At 38.9% G+C, this 19703-nt stretch overlaps 1 protein-coding gene across 2 annotated transcripts; it reads left to right on the forward strand.

Annotated features, from left to right (window-relative positions):
* Positions 1–251: 251 nt before the first annotated feature.
* On the forward strand, positions 252–18829 carry p2rx3b (purinergic receptor P2X, ligand-gated ion channel, 3b). Of its 2 annotated transcripts, none has more exons than XM_062995343.1 (12): positions 252–373; positions 1793–1928; positions 3658–3729; positions 8231–8300; positions 8402–8495; positions 9362–9439; positions 10801–10942; positions 13938–14074; positions 14939–15032; positions 15201–15266; positions 17620–17697; positions 18547–18829. In XM_062995343.1, the coding sequence occupies exons 1-12, from the start codon at positions 252–254 to the stop codon at positions 18685–18687; spliced, it is 1230 nt and encodes a 409-aa protein (XP_062851413.1). In that variant the 3' UTR covers positions 18688–18829. The 2 variants fall into 2 exon arrangements, with proteins under 2 accessions (XP_062851413.1, XP_062851414.1); XM_062995344.1 differs by having other exon boundaries at positions 18562–18829.
* The last annotated feature ends 874 nt before the right edge of the window (positions 18830–19703 follow it).

Consider the following 19703-nt stretch of genomic DNA (forward strand, 5'->3'; position numbering starts at 1 on the left):
AGGATCTGCAGCAATTATCCAGAAGATCTGCAGCACACTGACGGCTCTCCATCATACACTCCATCGTGTTCAACCAGCACTCCAACGAAGAAACACATAAAGATAAAGGTTTTTTTTTTTTTTTAAAGATTTTAAGATTGTTTTTGCTGTATTAGAGGTTTCATGACAGGGACTAAGGGTTAAGACCTAAAAGCTTTGTTATCCAAGGGCAGCAGTATAACAGTGTGTTGTTTTATTGTTTATGATTAAAGATGTGGGGCTGCATAACAGATTTCTTTACCTACGAGACCACAAAGTCTGTGGTGGTGAAGAGCTGGACCATTGGGATCATCAACCGGGTTGTTCAGCTGCTTATCATCTCGTACTTCGCAGGGTAAGTCTACTTATAGAAAAAAAAAACACTAGGGTTCAAGTGGAAAGCAAAATAGTTTAATAATAATAATCGTTTCTGGTACATTTTTATTGGTAAGTTTTTTAAAGCAGAAATGCACGTCAATTGTTTTTTAATGGAGATTAAAGCTGAGTGAGTGAGGTCAAGGTGGAAATACTGAGAGTGTGGGTGTGTATGATGAAGAAAAGTGATATTGCATTACTGACAGCATCTATACGTGATTTAATTGTGCCATCAGATCCAACCGCTGCTTAAAAGTGCAGCAGTTATATAAATTAAAAACTGTTTTTAGTTGTGTATCAATACATAATCAATCTTCAATTAATCATTCATCTTAAATCCCTAATAAATAAATTGATCTCATCTTCAAAAATTAGGGCACAGCTGCTAATGATTTAAGACCATTCAGCTCTGACGACCTGGGTTCAATTCTTGGCTCATTTTTGACCCGTTTCTGCAATAAATGTGTAAGATTCCTCTGGGATTGTCTTACTTACTACTTAAAACATGCCAGTAGGTGAACTGGCTACTCCCTTGTGAATAAGTGAATGGGTGATACCTGGTGATGGACAGCTGCCTGGTTTAGATTGTATTTCCTTTTCGCACCCAGTGCTTCTATTATAAACTAGACTGAAGATGAATGAATGAATAAACAAGCTTATTTTGGCTTGTTTAGGAGACACTGACAGCGGCATGGTGGTTTATAAACCAGATCTCTGGTTTCCTCTGAAATGTAAAACAATAATGCCAGTAGGTGGGTTGGATACTGTAAATTTGCTGGTCTCTTAACCTATGTTATGCCTGCAATGAACAGAATATATGTTCCCTTGCACCCAGTGGGATTGTCTTTCTTACTACTTAAAAACATGCCAGTAGGTGAACTGGCTACTCCCTTGTGAATACGTGAATGATTGGGTTATAGCTTGTGATGGACAGCTGCCCAGTATCCTCCCTGCATTTAGTGCTTCTATTCTAAAAAAGGCTCCATCACAGCTTGAAGAAGGGTGAAACGATTACTGAAGATGAATGAATAAACGAGCTTATTTTGGCTTGTTTAGGAGACACTGACCGGGGTATGGTGGTTTGTAGTTTGTGGTTTGGATATTTTCTCAGCATTTGTGTGTAATTGCTCTGGGATCTCTGGTTTCCTCTCAAATGTAAAAAATAATGCCAGTAGGTGGGTTGGATACTGTAAATATACTCAAGGTATGAATATGTTTGAATTACTGAGTGAGTATGTTAAGCCTGAGCCTGCTGTAAACAGGATATATTTCTCCCAAGCACCCAGTGATTCAGTGATAGGCTTCGGATCCACCAAAACCTTATAAAAGTGGTTATTAATGTTTTTTTTGTCACTGTTTCTTGATATTTACCTGTTTTTTTTCTTGTTTTGTATCACAGATGGGTGTTTTTGTATGAGAAGGCCTATCAGGAGCGAGACACCGCTATCGAATCGTCGGTGATGACTAAAGTGAAAGGATTCGGAGAGCATCACAACAAGACCATGGATGTCGCTGACTATGTTACACCTACACAGGTACCTTAAACGTCAGCTTTTACGTCCTTGTGATCTTAAGAAAGCACATAAACCACCAGTTTTGTACTCTATCTACTTTGTACTCTAGTATGCAATAGTATGCATACTATGAAATGCATGCAAGTTACTGTGTTTGTGTGCTGAGTGTCTCAGGTGTGCATAAACTTTCAATAAATGCAGTCCAATACATACAGCTAAGCTAAGCACTGTTATTAATAAAAACACAACCATTAAATAGATTTACACATTCAACCCATTAAATTTAGATGCCTTACTGACTGTGAACCACGTGTAAGTTCACTTTTATGAAATAATATACATTATTATTAGTGTTTAGTAATATTGTATAAATCTTAGCCGGCCGGTATTGTACACTGCTGTATGTTCCATTAACCAAAAAATCAACACAGCGGAGACTTAAATTTGAAGATGTTTTAACAAATTCAACGGTATAAAGCATGATATGTTTAATAAATGTAATTTTGCGTGTATAATTTAGGTAAGGCAAGGCAAGGCATATACAAATAAACTTGCCTTGCCTTGCCTATAATTTAGCAAACAACAATCTGGTGTAGGGTTGCCAACCGTCCCGTACGGAATCGTTCCTTATTTGGAAACTAAAAATAAAACATTTTGATAATGTTCCTTATAACGGTGTAAGACCCGTTATATTTTTTATAGGTGAATCCCTAACTGCCCCCAAACCTATGCCTTCCGCCAACCCGCCAGCCAGTTCTGAAAGTTGGCAACCCTAATCTGGTATGACCAAGACATAAGTGAGGACGAGGTAGAATGTGTTCTCCACAGAGAACTCTTCACTTAAAAAGCAAAATGACCACTAATAATTAAATTTTGCCTTAATTAACACTGCCTCAGGTGATTATATGCAGTGAAACATTATTAATTCGATCGATTTGTTTTCACATATTTTTACTCCATATTGTGGCGCCGGCGTCAGGGCCACAAGTGAGCTGCCTTTGGCAGTTCATTCAGTGGTTTAGGGACAGACACCCATTCATACACACATACATTCATACAACAGACAAACATATAAGCTACTTACCCAACCCTCACCGCAGCCACCCCACTCCCAACAACGGGATACACGGCTACGGTGAGCTTAGACACCACTGCCGCAAGGCTTTCTGGGTAAAGCCCGTGCCGGCCCCCAGTGGCGACGCTACAATATTTTCAAAACATAGAACGTGATGTGAATCGTGCAATTGGCTGTTTGGTTCCATCTTGTGGCGACATGACCCAAACAAAACCTCAAATTATGCATTTTACGTTGCTTCTGCAGTAAATCCATTAATAAATAAATAAATTAATTAATGAATTGTCTGTTTAACCACCTATTTTTCCTGGTCAGGGTCGCGGTGGGTCTGATTCACTGGGCGAAAGGCAGGATACACACCAGACAGGGTCCTAGTCTATTACAGGGCAAACACGCAGACAAAGACACACACACTTAGGGTAATGTTAGTATCTCTAATTAGTCTGACTGTATGTCTTTGGACTTTGGGAGGAAACCAGAGCATCCAGAGGAAACCCACAAAGACACAGAGAGAACATTTAATTCCAGGGAATTGAACCCAGGACCATCTTGCTGTCATGTGACAGCATTATCTACTGCACTCTGCCACCTGCAATTAATTCCGCAGTTGCTAAATCGTGGAAAACCAAATGCCTTAATAAATTGTGTGTGTCTGTGTGTGTGTGTGTCCAACAGGGCGCCTCAGTGTTCTGTGTCATTACTAAACTCATCACTACTGAAAACCAAGCGCAGGGTGAATGTCCTGAGGTCAGTACACACAAACCACAGGTCAATATACAGCCACATACGTACGTATTAAACCATCGTGTGTTTATATTTATTATTGCTTATGTATTTATTAATGTTACTCCTCTATACCCACCATGTCAACCTTATAAGTGGTGATACGTTTTTAGAAAGAATGATATGATTAGTGAAGGGGGTATCTAAGTTGACGGTACAGTTTACAAACCCATGGGTGCAGTTAACAAACAGTTTATAAAACAGTCGGTTCAGTTTACAAATCTGTGGGTATAGTTTACAAATCCGTGGGTATCGTGGGTACAGTTTACAAATCTGTGGGTAAAGTTTATAAATCTGTGTGGGTAAAGTTTACAAATCTGTGGGTACAGTTTATAAATCAGTGGGTACAGTTTACAAATCCGTGGGTACAGTTTACAAATCCGTGGGTACACTTTACAAATTCGTGGGTTTATTAATCAGTGGGTACAGTTTATAAATCAGTGGGTACAGTTTACAAATCTGTGGGTACAGTTTACAAATCTGTGGGTAAATTTTACAAATCCGTGGGTACAATTTACAAATCCGTGGGTACAGTTTACAAATCCGTAGGTAAAGTTTACAAATTCATGGGTAAAGTTTACAAATCTGTGGGTATAGTTTATAAATCCGTGGGTACAGTTTATACAGTTTATATATCCGTGGGTACAGTTTATAAATCTGTGGGTACAGTTTATAAATCTGTGGGTACAGTTTATAAATCTGTGGGTACAGTTTATAAATCTGTGGGTATAGTTTATAAATCTGTGGGTACAGTTTATAAATCTGTGGGTAAAGTTTATACAGTTTATAAATCTGTGGGTACAGTTTATAAATCTGTGGGTACAGTTTACAAATCCGTGGGTACAGTTTATACAGTTTATATATCCGTGGGTATAGTTTATAAATCCGTGGGTACAGTTTATAAATCTGTGGGTATAGTTTATAAATCTGTGGGTACAGTTTATAAATCTGTGGGTATAATTTATAAATCTGTGGGTATAGTTTATAAATCCGTGGGTACAGTTTATAAATCTGTGGGTATAATTTATAAATCTGTGGGTAGTTTTTAAATCCGTGGGTACAGTTTATATATCCGTGGGTACAGTTTATATATCCGTGGGTACAGTTTATAAATCTGTGGGTACAGTTTATAAATCTGTGGGTACAGTTTATAAATCCGTGGGTACAGTTTATATATCCGTGGGTACAGTTTATAAATCTGTGGGTACAGTTTATAAATCTGTGGGTACAGTTTATATATCCGTGGGTACAGTTTATATATCCGTGGGTACAGTTTATATATCCGTGGGTACAGTTTATAAATCTGTGGGTACAGTTTATATATCCGTGGGTACAGTTTATAAATCTGTGGGTACACTTTACAAATTCGTGGGTTTATTAATCAGTGGGTACAGTTTATAAATCAGTGGGTACAGTTTACAAATCCGTAGGTAAAGTTTACAAATTCATGGGTAAAGTTTACAAATCTGTGGGTATAGTTTATAAATCCGTGGGTACAGTTTATACAGTTTATATATCCGTGGGTACAGTTTATAAATCTGTGGGTACAGTTTATAAATCTGTGGGTACAGTTTATAAATCTGTGGGTACAGTTTATAAATCTGTGGGTATAGTTTATAAATCTGTGGGTACAGTTTATAAATCTGTGGGTAAAGTTTATACAGTTTATAAATCTGTGGGTACAGTTTATAAATCTGTGGGTACAGTTTACAAATCCGTGGGTACAGTTTATACAGTTTATATATCCGTGGGTATAGTTTATAAATCCGTGGGTACAGTTTATAAATCTGTGGGTATAGTTTATAAATCTGTGGGTACAGTTTATAAATCTGTGGGTATAATTTATAAATCTGTGGGTATAGTTTATAAATCCGTGGGTACAGTTTATAAATCTGTGGGTATAATTTATAAATCTGTGGGTAGTTTTTAAATCCGTGGGTACAGTTTATATATCCGTGGGTACAGTTTATATATCCGTGGGTACAGTTTATAAATCTGTGGGTACAGTTTATAAATCTGTGGGTACAGTTTATAAATCCGTGGGTACAGTTTATATATCCGTGGGTACAGTTTATAAATCTGTGGGTACAGTTTATAAATCTGTGGGTACAGTTTATATATCCGTGGGTACAGTTTATATATCCGTGGGTACAGTTTATATATCCGTGGGTACAGTTTATAAATCTGTGGGTACAGTTTATATATCCGTGGGTACAGTTTACAAATCCGTGGGTACACTTTACAAATTCGTGGGTTTATTAATCAGTGGGTACAGTTTATAAATCAGTGGGTACAGTTTACAAATCTGTGGGTACAGTTTACAAATCTGTGGGTAAATTTTACAAATCCGTGGGTACAATTTACAAATCCGTGGGTACAGTTTACAAATCCGTAGGTAAAGTTTACAAATTCATGGGTAAAGTTTACAAATCTGTGGGTATAGTTTATAAATCCGTGGGTACAGTTTATACAGTTTATATATCCGTGGGTACAGTTTATAAATCTGTGGGTACAGTTTATAAATCTGTGGGTACAGTTTATAAATCTGTGGGTACAGTTTATAAATCTGTGGGTATAGTTTATAAATCTGTGGGTACAGTTTATAAATCTGTGGGTAAAGTTTATACAGTTTATAAATCTGTGGGTACAGTTTATAAATCTGTGGGTACAGTTTACAAATCCGTGGGTACAGTTTATACAGTTTATATATCCGTGGGTATAGTTTATAAATCCGTGGGTACAGTTTATAAATCTGTGGGTATAGTTTATAAATCTGTGGGTACAGTTTATAAATCTGTGGGTATAATTTATAAATCTGTGGGTATAGTTTATAAATCCGTGGGTACAGTTTATAAATCTGTGGGTATAATTTATAAATCTGTGGGTAGTTTTTAAATCCGTGGGTACAGTTTATATATCCGTGGGTACAGTTTATATATCCGTGGGTACAGTTTATAAATCTGTGGGTACAGTTTATAAATCTGTGGGTACAGTTTATAAATCCGTGGGTACAGTTTATATATCCGTGGGTACAGTTTATAAATCTGTGGGTACAGTTTATAAATCTGTGGGTACAGTTTATATATCCGTGGGTACAGTTTATATATCCGTGGGTACAGTTTATATATCCGTGGGTACAGTTTATAAATCTGTGGGTACTGTTTATAAATCTGTGGGTACAGTTTATATATCCGTGGGTACAGTTTATAAATCTGTGGGTACAGTTTATATATCCGTGGGTACAGTTTATAAATCTGTGGGTACAGTTTATATATCCGTGGGTACAGTTTATAAATCTGTGGGTACAGTTTATATATCCGTGGGTACAGTTTATATATCCGTGGGTACAGTTTATATATCCGTGGGTACAGTTTATAAATCTGTGGGTACAGTTTATAAATCTGTGGGTACAGTTTATAAATCCGTGGGTACAGTTTATATATCCGTGGGTACAGTTTATAAATCTGTGGGTACAGTTTATAAATCTGTGGGTACAGTTTATATATCCGTGGGTACAGTTTATATATCCGTGGGTACAGTTTATATATCCGTGGGTACAGTTTATAAATCTGTGGGTACTGTTTATATATCTGTGGGTACAGTTTATAAATCTGTGGGTACAGTTTATATATCCGTGGGTACAGTTTATAAATCTGTGGGTACAGTTTATATATCCGTGGGTACAGTTTATATATCCGTGGGTACAGTTTATATATCCGTGGGTACAGTTTATAAATCCGTGGGTACAGTTTATATATCCGTGGGTACAGTTTATATATCCGTGGGTACAGTTTATATATCCGTGGGTACAGTTTATATATCCGTGGGTACAGTTTATATATCCGTGGGTACAGTTTATAAATCTGTGGGTACAGTTTATAAATCTGTGGGTACAGTTTATATATCCGTGGGTACAGTTTATATATCCGTGGGTACAGTTTATAAATCTGTGGGTACAGTTTATATATCCGTGGGTACTGTTTATAAATCTGTGGGTACAGTTTATATATCCGTGGGTACAGTTTATAAATCTGTGGGTACAGTTTATATATCCGTGGGTACAGTTTATAAATCTGTGGGTACAGTTTATATATCCGTGGGTACAGTTTATAAATCTGTGGGTACAGTTTATATATCCGTGGGTACAGTTTATAAATCTGTGGGTACAGTTTATATATCCGTGGGTACAGTTTATAAATCTGTGGGTACAGTTTATATATCCGTGGGTACAGTTTATAAATCTGTGGGTACAGTTTATATATCCGTGGGTACAGTTTATATATCCGTGGGTACAGTTTATATATCCGTGGGTACAGTTTATAAATCTGTGGGTTCAGTTTATAAATCCGTGGGTACAGTTTATATTTCCGTGGGTACAGTTTATAAATCTATGGGTACACATATCATTTAAACGTTCTTGACTGTCACAGATGAATAAACTGAATTATTTATTTGTGTGTTTCAGAGTGAGACGAAGTTTAAATGTGAACATCATGATAACTGCACTAAATTAATTTCCAAGCCCGGCTCAAACGGTGAGCTGTTTCATTCCAACGTCCTTCTACCTCAATACTTACTATAATACTTACACTATACAGGTGTATTAACACTGCACATTGATGGGTGTGTGTGTTAGGTCTGCTGACGGGAAGGTGTGTGAACTTCAACAGTACATTTAAGACCTGTCAGATCAGAGGATGGTGCCCCGCCGAGATCGACGACATTCCAATGTGAGTATGTGAACGGGTACATCATATATAGAGACATTTATAAGTGTGTGGATAATGAAAGCACTAAATTACTAATATGAGTGTGTTTGTTTGTTTCTTTATTAGGATTTTAACGTCATGTTTTACACTTTGGTTACATTCATGACAGAAACGATAGTTACTCATTACACAAGATTACATCAAACACAATCATGTATAATTTTATTTTGTCTCGTTCTTCCTGCAAACACGTCTTAAGATGTGCAGCAGTACGAGGGGTCGTCGTTGTTTCAAAAGGTCAGGACTGCAGGCAGGTCGGTCCAGTACCCGTACCCTCTTCTTCCGCAGCCACGCCTTTGTAATGTGTGCAGCAGGTGGTTTCGCATCATCTTGTTGAAAAATGCTGGACGTCCCTGGAAAAGACGACGTCTTGAAGGCAGCACATGTTGCTCTAAGATCTCAATGTACTTTTCTGTATTAATGCTGCATCACAGAGTGTAAATGACCTTTACCAAGGGTACTGACACGCCCCCATACCATGACAGACCCTGGTACTAACACACCCCATACCATGACAGACCCTGGTACTGACACACCCCCATACCATGACAGACACTGGCACTGACACACCCCCATACCATGACAGACCCTGGCACTGACACACCCCCATACCATGACAGACCCTGGCACTGACACACACCCATACCATGACAGACCCTGGATTTTGGACATGTTCCTGATAACAGTCTGGATCCTTTTCGTCTTTGGTCTGGAGCACACGGCGTCCATTTTTTCCCAAAAAGACCTGGAATGCTGATTCATCTGACCACAATACACGTTTCCACTGTGTGTTATTAACATTAGTTTGTTTTTCTCTCCCTGTGTAGTAAACCCATGATGGAGGTCGAGAACTTCACCATATTTATCAAAAACAGCATCCGCTTTCCCCGCTTCAACTTCACAAAGTGAGTCTCAATCACACACTCGCACTGACAGAGAAAATCTAGCCTGAGATTTTTATTTATTCATCTATATAATATTAAAAAACACTTTATTCTGATTTTGTGAGGTTTGTGTTGGGCCCAAAGTTGTGGAATGAGTGCTAATATATTACAGGGCATCACACACCCACCCACTGACTAACTCACACACATTTATTTATTTACTTACACCTAGGGGCAATTTGATGCCGTACCTAATTTATGATCATTCTATTTATCTCTCTATTTCCTCGGCTGCTCCCGTTAAGGGTCGCCTGTTGATCGTGATGGCACAGTTTTGACGCCGGATGCCCTTCCTGACACGACCCTCCCTATTTATCCGGGCTTGGGACCGGCACTACAATGCACTGGTTTATGCATCCTGGCGGCCGGGTACCTATAGGACAATTCAGTGTCTCCAGTTAACCTGGCTGCATGTTTTTGGACTGTGGGAGGAAACTGGAACACCTGGAGGAAACCCACGCAGAAACGGGGAGAACATGCAAACTCCGCACAGAAAGGACCCGGACCGCCCCACCTGGGGATTGAACCCAGGACCTTCTTGCTGTGAGGCGACAGTGCTACCCACTTAGCCACCGTGCCGCCCTAATTTATCATCATTATCCCTTCGTTTATAGTAGCAGTAAGCAATTGAACCATGAGATCGACCATTAAAAGTTGTGATGCTCATCTTAATAGAACATGGAGCAGGGTGTTGAACTATTAACTGATTAACTGAATCCTATCAATCAATTTTACATATTTCTTACTATTGTGCTGGAAGATAAACCCTTAATGAAATAACTAGAGACTGGATTATGTGTAGGAAAGAGTTTTATTCTTGTCTGCAATGAAGAATCGCACAGAAAACTGAGAATGCGAGAAGAAGGAAAGCAAATAATCATCCTTTATACTCCCATCATAGAGCTCGTAGTACAGTGGAGGATTCCACTGTTAACAGAGATTTCTCAGCCAGAACAGGAACTGGTCTAAAATAGCTACAACTGGGTTTTGGACGTCATTAAATGTCATTGATGCGGTTCTTGTCACATACGCCACCTTCCAGTAACATTTTATTGTAGCAGCATTCTTGAAATATTGGAATATGACTACTGGCATTCATGCCCGAAGCATATCTTAACATTCTGAATAGTAGTTGATTACGTATTAATACCTCTATAGTAAATAAACATTTTTATAAAAAGCATCATTAAATTTAAATGATTGTGAAATTAAATGGTTCAGTGAAACTAAAGGCTACACCCAGACACCCTAAAAGTAAAAATAAAACACACCCCACATAATCATATTTATTTAACCTTCACCCGTCTTCCATCTTCTCACAGAGGAAACTTCTTACCGACCATCAACAGCAGCTACATAAAGAAGTGCAACTTTGACTTTGAGAAGAACAGCTACTGTCCCATATTCCGAATCGGAGACGTGATTCGATTGGCTCACCAGGACTTCACCACTCTGGCTAGCAAAGTAAGTCATCGCTCTCTTAACTGCACGGTCCATGTATCTTTGGTCATTCGTTTTTCACTTCAAATACCAAAACTGGCAAACAAGACATGGGCCGTTTTTTGTTTTTTGTTTCAAGATGAAAAATCAAATAACAAACAAGTAGAAATTGGAAAACGCTGTATTTTACTTTACAAAATCAACATTTTCATGCATGTATTATGTTCTATCTGCAAAAAAGTTTGGAGTCTGACCTGGTTTGTTCTTGCCGTTGTCTTTTGCCTTGTTACTCTTGTTTAGTCTTGTTACTCTTGTTTAGTCTTGTTACTCTTGTTACTCTTGTTACTCTTGTTACTCTTGTTTACTCTTGTTACTCTTGTTACTCTTGTTTAGTCTTGTTACTATTGTTACTCTTGTTTAGTCTTGTTACTCTTGTTTAGTCTTGTTACTCTTGTTACTCTTGTTTAGTCTTGTTACTCTTGTTACTCTTGTTTACTCTTGTTACTCTTGTTTAGTCTTGTTATTCTTGTTACTCTTGTTTAGTCTTGTTATTTTTGTTACTCTTGTTTAGTCTTGTTACTCTTGTTTAGTCTTGTTACTCTTGTTTAGTCTTGTTATTCTTGTTACTCTTGTTTAGTCTTGTTACTCTTGTTTAGTCTTGTTACTCTTGTTACTCTTGTTTACTCTTGTTACTCTTGTTTAGTCTTGTTACTCTTGTTACTCTTGTTACTCTTGTTTACTCTTGTTACTCTTGTTTAGTCTTGTTACTCTTGTTACTCTTGTTACTCTTGTTACTCTTGTTTACTCTTGTTACTCTTGTTTAGTCTTGTTACTCTTGTTTAGTCTTGTTATTCTTGTTACTCTTGTTTAGTCTTGTTACACTTGTTACTCTTGTTTAGTCTTGTTACTCTTGTTACTCGTTTACTCTTGTTACTCTTGTTACTCTTGTTACTCTTGTTTAGTCTTGTTACTCTTGTTTAGTCTTGTTACTCTTGTTACTCTTGTTTAGTCTTGTTACTCTTGTTTAGTCTTGTTACTCTTGTTTAGTCTTGTTACTCTTGTTACTCTTGTTACTCTTGTTTAGTCTTGTTACTCTTGTTTAGTCTTGTTACTCTTGTTACTCTTGTTTAGTCTTGTTACTCTTGTTTAGTCTTGTTACTCTTGTTTAGTCTTGTTACTCTTGTTACTCTTGTTACTCTTGTTACTCTTGTTTAGTTTTGTTTAGTCTTGTTTAGTCTTGTTACTCTTGTTTAGTCTTGTTACTCTTGTTACTCTTGTTACTCTTGTTTAGTCTTGTTACTCTTGTTTAGTCTTGTTACTCTTGTTTGGTCTTGTTACTCTTGTTTAGTCTTGTTACTCTTGTTTACTCTTGTTACTCTTGTTTAGTCTTGTTACTCTTGTTTAGTCTTGTTTAGTCTTGTTACTCTTGTTTAGTCTTGTTACTCTTGTTACTCTTGTTTAGTCTTGTTACTCTTGTTTAGTCTTGTTTAGTCTTGTTACTCTTGTTACTCTTGTTTAGTCTTGTTACTCTTGTTTAGTCTTGTTACTTTTGTTTAGTCTTGTTACTCTTGTTTAGTCTTGTTACTCTTGTTTAGTCTTGTTAAGTCTTGTTACTCTTGTTACTCTTGTTTAGTCTTGTTACTCTTGTTACTCTTGTTTAGTCTTGTTACTCTTGTTTAGTCTTGTTAAGTCTTGTTACTCTTGTTTAGTCTTGTTACTCTTGTTACTCTTGTTACTCTTGTTTAGTCTTGTTTAGTCTTGTTTACTCTTGTTTACTCTTGTTACTCTTGTTTACTCTTGTTTACTCTTGTTACTCTTGTTTACTCTTGTTTACTCTTGTTACTCTTGTTTAGTCTTGTTACTCTTGTTTAGTCTTGCTACTCTTGTTTAGTCTTGTTTACTCTTGTTACTCTTGTTTACTCTTGTTTACTCTTGTTACTCTTGTTTACTCTTGTTACTCTTGTTTAGTCTTGTTTACTCTTGTTACTCTTGTTTACTCTTGTTACTCTTGTTTACTCTTGTTACTCTTGTTTAGTCTTGTTACTCTTGTTTAGTCTTGTTACTCAATTTAATTCAATTTGCTTTATTGACATGACAAATTTACATATTTGTATTGTCAAAGCTTACATTAGTATATATAAATATTTGAAAAAAGAACAAGTATATACATAGAAAAAAAAATGGTAAGAAAATATTCAATATGTAGTAAAACAATTGTTCACACAAAAAGAGAGAAAATATTACTGTGTGTGTGTGTGGTGGGTGTGCGATGTGTGTGGTGTGTGTGTGGTGGGGGTGTGTGTTCGGGGGGTGGGTGGGGATTTTATTTGGTGTTTCTGGCTCTCTCTCAGCGTTCTGAAGCCGCTCACCTCTCTTCCAAACTGATCAAAATATTTGTTTCTAATTGTTGTGTATTTTGGGCAGTTTAGAAGGACGTGCACCTCTGTCTCAACCTCACCTGTCCTGCAGTGACCACACAGTCTCTCCTCTCTGGGGATCCAGGACTTTTTTAACCTGCTTCTCGATGGCCAGGCTGTGGTCACTCAGTCTGTATTTGGTGAGGATCTGTCTCTGCTTCGTATCTCGGACAGTAAGGAGATACGTGGCCAGGTTGTATTCATGTTTTAGGGTCAGATAGCAGTTTAGTCTGTTTTGGGATTGAGTTTGGGTTGTCCAATGTTCCAGATAAGTGTTTTTGAGGTGTTTGATAATTTGGGTGATCCTGATTGGTGTTTGGGAAGCAGTGCTGGTCAGAGAGTTGGGGTTGTTAGGGGTCAGTGTGTTGGTCAGTCTCTGAACCAGCTGACACAGGGGACTGTTTTCAGGGTAGAGCTCTTGGGATTGGAGTGCCTGAAACTGCAGGCTTGTTTTAGTGAGCTGTACCTAATCTGCACGGCGCTCCATAGCACTGTTAGCGGTGAACAATATTATATGATTTGCTGCCTATTGAAGCTACAGCTGTTTTCGCCCATATTGCCCAGCACTAATAATAATAATTCTTATTTTCTTTCTCTCTCAGGGTGGTGTGATAGGAATAAAGATCGCTTGGGTGTGTGATCTGGATAGAGCGGAGGACGAGTGTAAGCCTGCGTACTCGTTCACCCGACTAGACGGCATGTCGGAGAAAAGCACCGTGTCACCAGGGTACAACTTCAGGTACTGATCTCATCTTTACCTTCCAACCATTTACTTCTATCTTGTGTTTTCCAAAATGTTTACATGCTTGTTAGCCCCCTTTCACCCTGTTCTTCAGTGGTCAGTGGTATTACTTAGGTGGAGGATCATTCTCAGCACTGCAGTGACACTGACATGGTGTTGGTGTGATAGTGTGTGTTGTGCTGGTATGAGTGGATCAGACACAGCAGCGCTGCTGGAGTTTTTAAACACCTCACTGTCACTGCTGGACTGAGAATAGTCCACCAACCAAAAATATCCACCCAACAGCACCCCTGTGACCACTGATGAAGGTCTAGAAGATGACCGACTCAAACAGCAGCAATAGATGAGCGATCGTCTCTGACTTTACATCTACAAGGTGGACCAACAAGGTAGGAGTGTCTAATAGAGTGGACAGTGAGTGGACACGGTATTTAAAAACTCCAGCAGCGCTGCTGTGTCTGATCCACTCATACCAGCACAACACACACTAACACACCACCACCATGTCAGTGTCACTGCAGTGCTGAGAATGATCCACCACCTAAATAATACCTGCTCTGTGTTGGTCCTGACCATTGAAGAACAGCATGAAAGGGGGCTAACAAAGCATGTAGAGAAACAGATGGACTACAGTCAGTAATTGTAAAACTGCTAAAATGGACAATGTGTGTAGAAACAAGGAGGTGGTTTTAATGTTATGGCTGATCGGTGTATATGTATATAACATTTATTAATAACACTGTGGGGCCCGACCGGCCCCTGATGTAGAGACGCGTCTGGTTGTTACGTGATCTGTGTCTCGTGCAGTCAGTCTGGAGGACATTTTTAGTCCCTGCATTGACCTGCTTCGTTTTCTCTAAGGTACGCAAAGTATTTTAAGAGGCCTGATGGGACGGAGGCCCGAACGCTGCTGAAGGCAGTGGCGATTCGATTTGACGTGATGGTCAATGGAGATGTAAGCTTCTTAGAAACCACTACCAGTAAAATATCAGCTGTGTGTGAGTGTGTGTGTGTGTGAGAGTGTGTGTGTGTGAGTGTGTGTGTGTGAGACAGTGAGAGAGAGCTTTTTACTGTACTGGATACACAGGAGAGTCTCTTACACCATTTTCCACCATTTTTGCAGGCAGGAAAATTTAATATGATTCCGACCCTGATCAATATGGTGGCTGCGTTTACTTCAGTGGGTGTGGTGAGTCCTGCATTCACTTCAAACTGTTTATTACCACTATTTATTCTTAAAATTGTAAAAATTGCAGTCTACATATTGTATTGATTTAGTTATTTATTAATAAGACACCGGGGAGACAACAGCCCATTTCTAAGTATTAATTTTAGACTTATTTTGACTGAAAAGCTGGATCTTTTAGATAGTATGCATTGTATTTTTTTAATCCAGTCTAATTAATTTTTATTTTTACATGCTGTGAATGAGTGATGTCAAACAGGAGCAGTTTTCCTCTAGATATACAAAGCATTTTCAGTGCTTAGCATTTGTCTCAAAACTTTTGGCTATGTAGCGTCTTCTAGCTCATATTAGGCACAGATACAAACAACTGAAATGTATCAGATTCTATCAGATTTTAAATGTATTTAATAAGAGACAGTTTTAATAAAACGTATAAACTGGTCGTTTATTTGCTGATATTTGATCAGAACTAAATAAATTTTTATTCCATTAGTATTTAAATTGTGCATCCATTTGCTTGTGGCATCATGGTGCAACAGTTAGTGTCGGTGCTGCACAGCTACAGGATCTTTGTTTTGATCCTTGCATACGATCACTGACTGTGGAGTTTGGCATGTTCTTTTTCTGTGTCCACGTTGATTTTCTTTCACCTCCCAAAAATATGCAGGTAAATTTACTAGAACTAAATTGAATGAGTTTAAACAAGTGATTCTCAACAATAGACCAATGGACATTATTGCTCCTATTGTATATATTTATACCTATAACAGATATATTGTATATTGTATATATTAATACCTATGACTATATCTATATTTCTATATTTATACTTCTATATCTGTATATATAGTTTATAAGAATGGATACACTACTGCTCCTATTATTATTATTATGCCAGATGCACTATATCTATCTATCTGTCTGTCTGTCAGTCTACCTACCTACCTACCTACCTACCTACCTACCTACCTACCTACCTACCTACCTATCTCTCTGCCTGACTGCCTGTCTGTCTGTCTGTCTGTCTGTCTGTCTGTCTGTCTGTCTATCTATCTATCTATCTATCTATCTATCTATCTATCTATCTATCTATCTATCTACCTGTCTGTCTGTCTGTCTGTCTGTCTGTCTGTCTGTCTGTCTGTCTGTCTATCTAACTATCTACCTACCTACCTACCTACCTACCTACCTACCTATTTCTCTGCCTGTCTATCTATTTATCTTTCTATCTACCTTCCTACCTACCTACCTACGTACCTACCTATCTGTCTGTCTGTCTATCTATCTATCTATCTATCTATCTATCTATCTATCTATCTATCTATCTATCTATCTATCTATCTATCTATCTATCTATCTCTCTCTCTCTCTCTCTCTCTCTCTCTCTCTCTCTCTCTCTCTCTCTCTTTCTCTCTCTCTATCTATCTATCTATCTATCTATCTATCTATCTATCTATCTATCTATCTATCTATTGTCTGTCTGTCTGTCTGTCTGTCTGTCTGTCCGTCCGTCCGTCCGTCCGTCCGTCCGTCCGTCCGTCCGTCCGTCCATCCATCCATCTATCTATCTAGACTGGTGCATCGTCCATGATGTTCACGGACTTGCCCCCTAGTGTTGTAAGCAGGGTTAATAAAGATTCATTATTTTAATTAATTCCTTGTCTGTTTTACCACCACTTTATACCGGTCAGATTGTGGTGGGTGCAATTCACTGGGTGAAAGGCAGGAAACACTTCAGACACAACCACACATACACACCTAGGGCAATTTTGTATCTCCAATTACCTGGCTTTGTACTGTCGGAGGAAACTGGAGCTCCCAGAGGAAACCCACACAGACACAGGGAGAACATGCAAACTCTAGACAGAAAGGACCCGGACCGGTGCACCTGGGAATCAAACCCAGGACCTTCTTGCTGTGAGGCGACAGTGCTACCCCCTGAGCCGTCTCTGAATTCATTAATGTATTTATTTTGGGACTTAAAACCTCAGACTGTTTAGCAGTGAACCCATCTTCAGTGGACAGTGGTAGCCTGGTGGGTATAGCTTTGGGCTATTAATCAAAAGGTTGAGTTTGAATCCCACTTCTGCCATTCAGCCACTGTTGGGCCCTTGAGCAAAGCCCTCAACCCTCTCAGGTCCTGCGCTCTGACCCCAGCTTCCAAACGAGCTGGTATACCCTGTTCTTACATAAAAAATAGTTTAGTTGTACTGTACTCCTAATTATATACATATATATGACAAATACAGGTGTTATACAGTATATTTTATTCCCATGTATTTAAATAAAGATCTGAAGAAAGTCTTATAAAATGAGCCTAAACAGACCTGCTTATTTAAACGGTTTCTTGTTTTAGGGCGCTGTTCTTTGTGACATAATTCTGCTCAATTTCCTGAAAGGAGCCGACCAGTACAAGGCAAGAAAATTTGAAGAGGTGAGATTTTTCCCTTTGAGATAACATTATAACCATAACATTAAAACCACCTCCTTGTTTCTACACTCACTGTCCATTTTATCAGCTCCACTTACCATATAGAAGCACTGTAGTTCTACAATTACTGACTGTAGTCCATCTGTTTCTCTGCATGCTGTTCTTCAATGGTCAGGACCCCCACAGAGCAGGTATTATTTAGGTGGTGGATGATTCTCAGCACTGCAGTGACACTGACATGGTGGTGGTGTGTTAGTGTGTGTTGTGCTGGTATGAGTGGATCAGACACAGCAGCGTCCACCAACCAAAGATATCCAGCCAACAGCGCCCCGTGGGCAGCGTCCTGTGACCACTGATTAAGGTCTAGAAGATGACCGACTCAAACATAGATGAGCAATCGTCTCTGACTTTACATCTACAAGGTGGACCGACTAGGTAGGAGTGTCTAATAGAGTGGACAGTGAGTGGACACGGTATTTTAAAACTCCAGCAGCGCTGCTGTGTCTTATCCACTCATACCAGCACAACACACACTAACACACCACCACCATGTCAGTGTCACTGCAGTGCTGAGAATCATCCACCACCTAAATAATACCTGCTCTGTGGGGGTCCTGACCATTGAAGAACAGCATGAAAGGGGGTAACAAAGCATGCAGAGAAACAGGTGGACTACAGTCAGTAATTGTAGAACTACAAAGTGCTTCTATATGGTAAGTGGAGCTGATAAAATGGACAGTGAGTGTAGAAACAAGGAGGTGGTTTTAATGTTATGGCTGATCAGTGTTTATTTGTTCTTAGATTTTCTAAAAAAAAAGAACATCATCATTTCTCTTCTATATTCGTCTGTAGGTGTCAGATAAACAGATTGAAAAATCGCCCTCGTACATCAGCGGAATGTACAGGACCAGAGAGCACAGCCAGCTATCCATCCGACCCGAGGACAAGTTCTCCAACGACTCGGGCGCGTTTTCCATCGGACAGTACGGTTAACCGCGGCGCCCGAATTAGAACGATATGACGATACGAGTCTTAGTATGAAATGCGCTGTAAATAGCTGTTATCAGATTCTACTACTGAATTTAATATACCTGGTGTCCCAAAGGTAACGCTGCAGCTCGAACATCCTTATTTAATAATAATAAAAATGAGTAGTGTACAATACTAGGTAACATATTCCACATCTACACATACAAGGGCTTTCTCTACTTTTTCTTACACAATTAAAACAAATATAAAGATTTTTACACATATAAAATGATCCAGTCCAAGTTTAAGATGCTTTAAAGTAGCCTTATATTTATATTAAGATCTTACACACGCCTGTTAGAGAGGGTGCCGCATAGCACAAGGCTCTGAGGTCCCAGGGTCTTGGGTTTGTCTCTACCTCTGGTCACTGGCTGTAGGAAGTTTTGCATAGTCGGGTTTCTTTCAGGGTGGCATCTACGGGGGTTTTGCCCTGATATTAGTTTGAGAAAGGTCGCCGCTAGATGTGGCAGCTCAGAGGCAAATCAGCATTCGCTCGGGTCTCGAAAATCAGCTCTCGATCGGAGATCAGACTCGACTCTGACTCGCTTCAAATGACTCGGACTCGACTCGTGACTTGCAAAATATGATCCGGCATCATTCTGATCGTGTCATTTTCTGCTCTCTAATAATAATAACGCTCCGGCCATCAACCTGCAACGCACACAATGGGTAAATGTTCCAGCCAGCTTCCGGTGTAGTGATGAAGCGTCGCTCCCTACTTAAAATGGTGGAATACCCTACGTAGTGCACTTCACAGTAACAGATCATGTGAATGGAACGCTCCTACAGAATCGGGGCTAATGATTGTAAGAACCGCTTTCTGAACCAATCAGAGCTTCTGATTGAAATTGTTAGTAAGAAATGCTGTTATTTGCGTTCATTCAGTTTGCGTCACACAGATGACGCGGTAATGAAACGCTCGATCGGCTTTCTAACGACTTCCTGTTTTACTTCACGACCGGGAAAAGTTTGGAGGTTTT

The sequence above is a fragment of the Trichomycterus rosablanca genome, chromosome 5, assembly GCF_030014385.1.
Source record: "Trichomycterus rosablanca isolate fTriRos1 chromosome 5, fTriRos1.hap1, whole genome shotgun sequence".
Classification (NCBI taxonomy): Eukaryota; Metazoa; Chordata; class Actinopteri; order Siluriformes; family Trichomycteridae; genus Trichomycterus; species Trichomycterus rosablanca.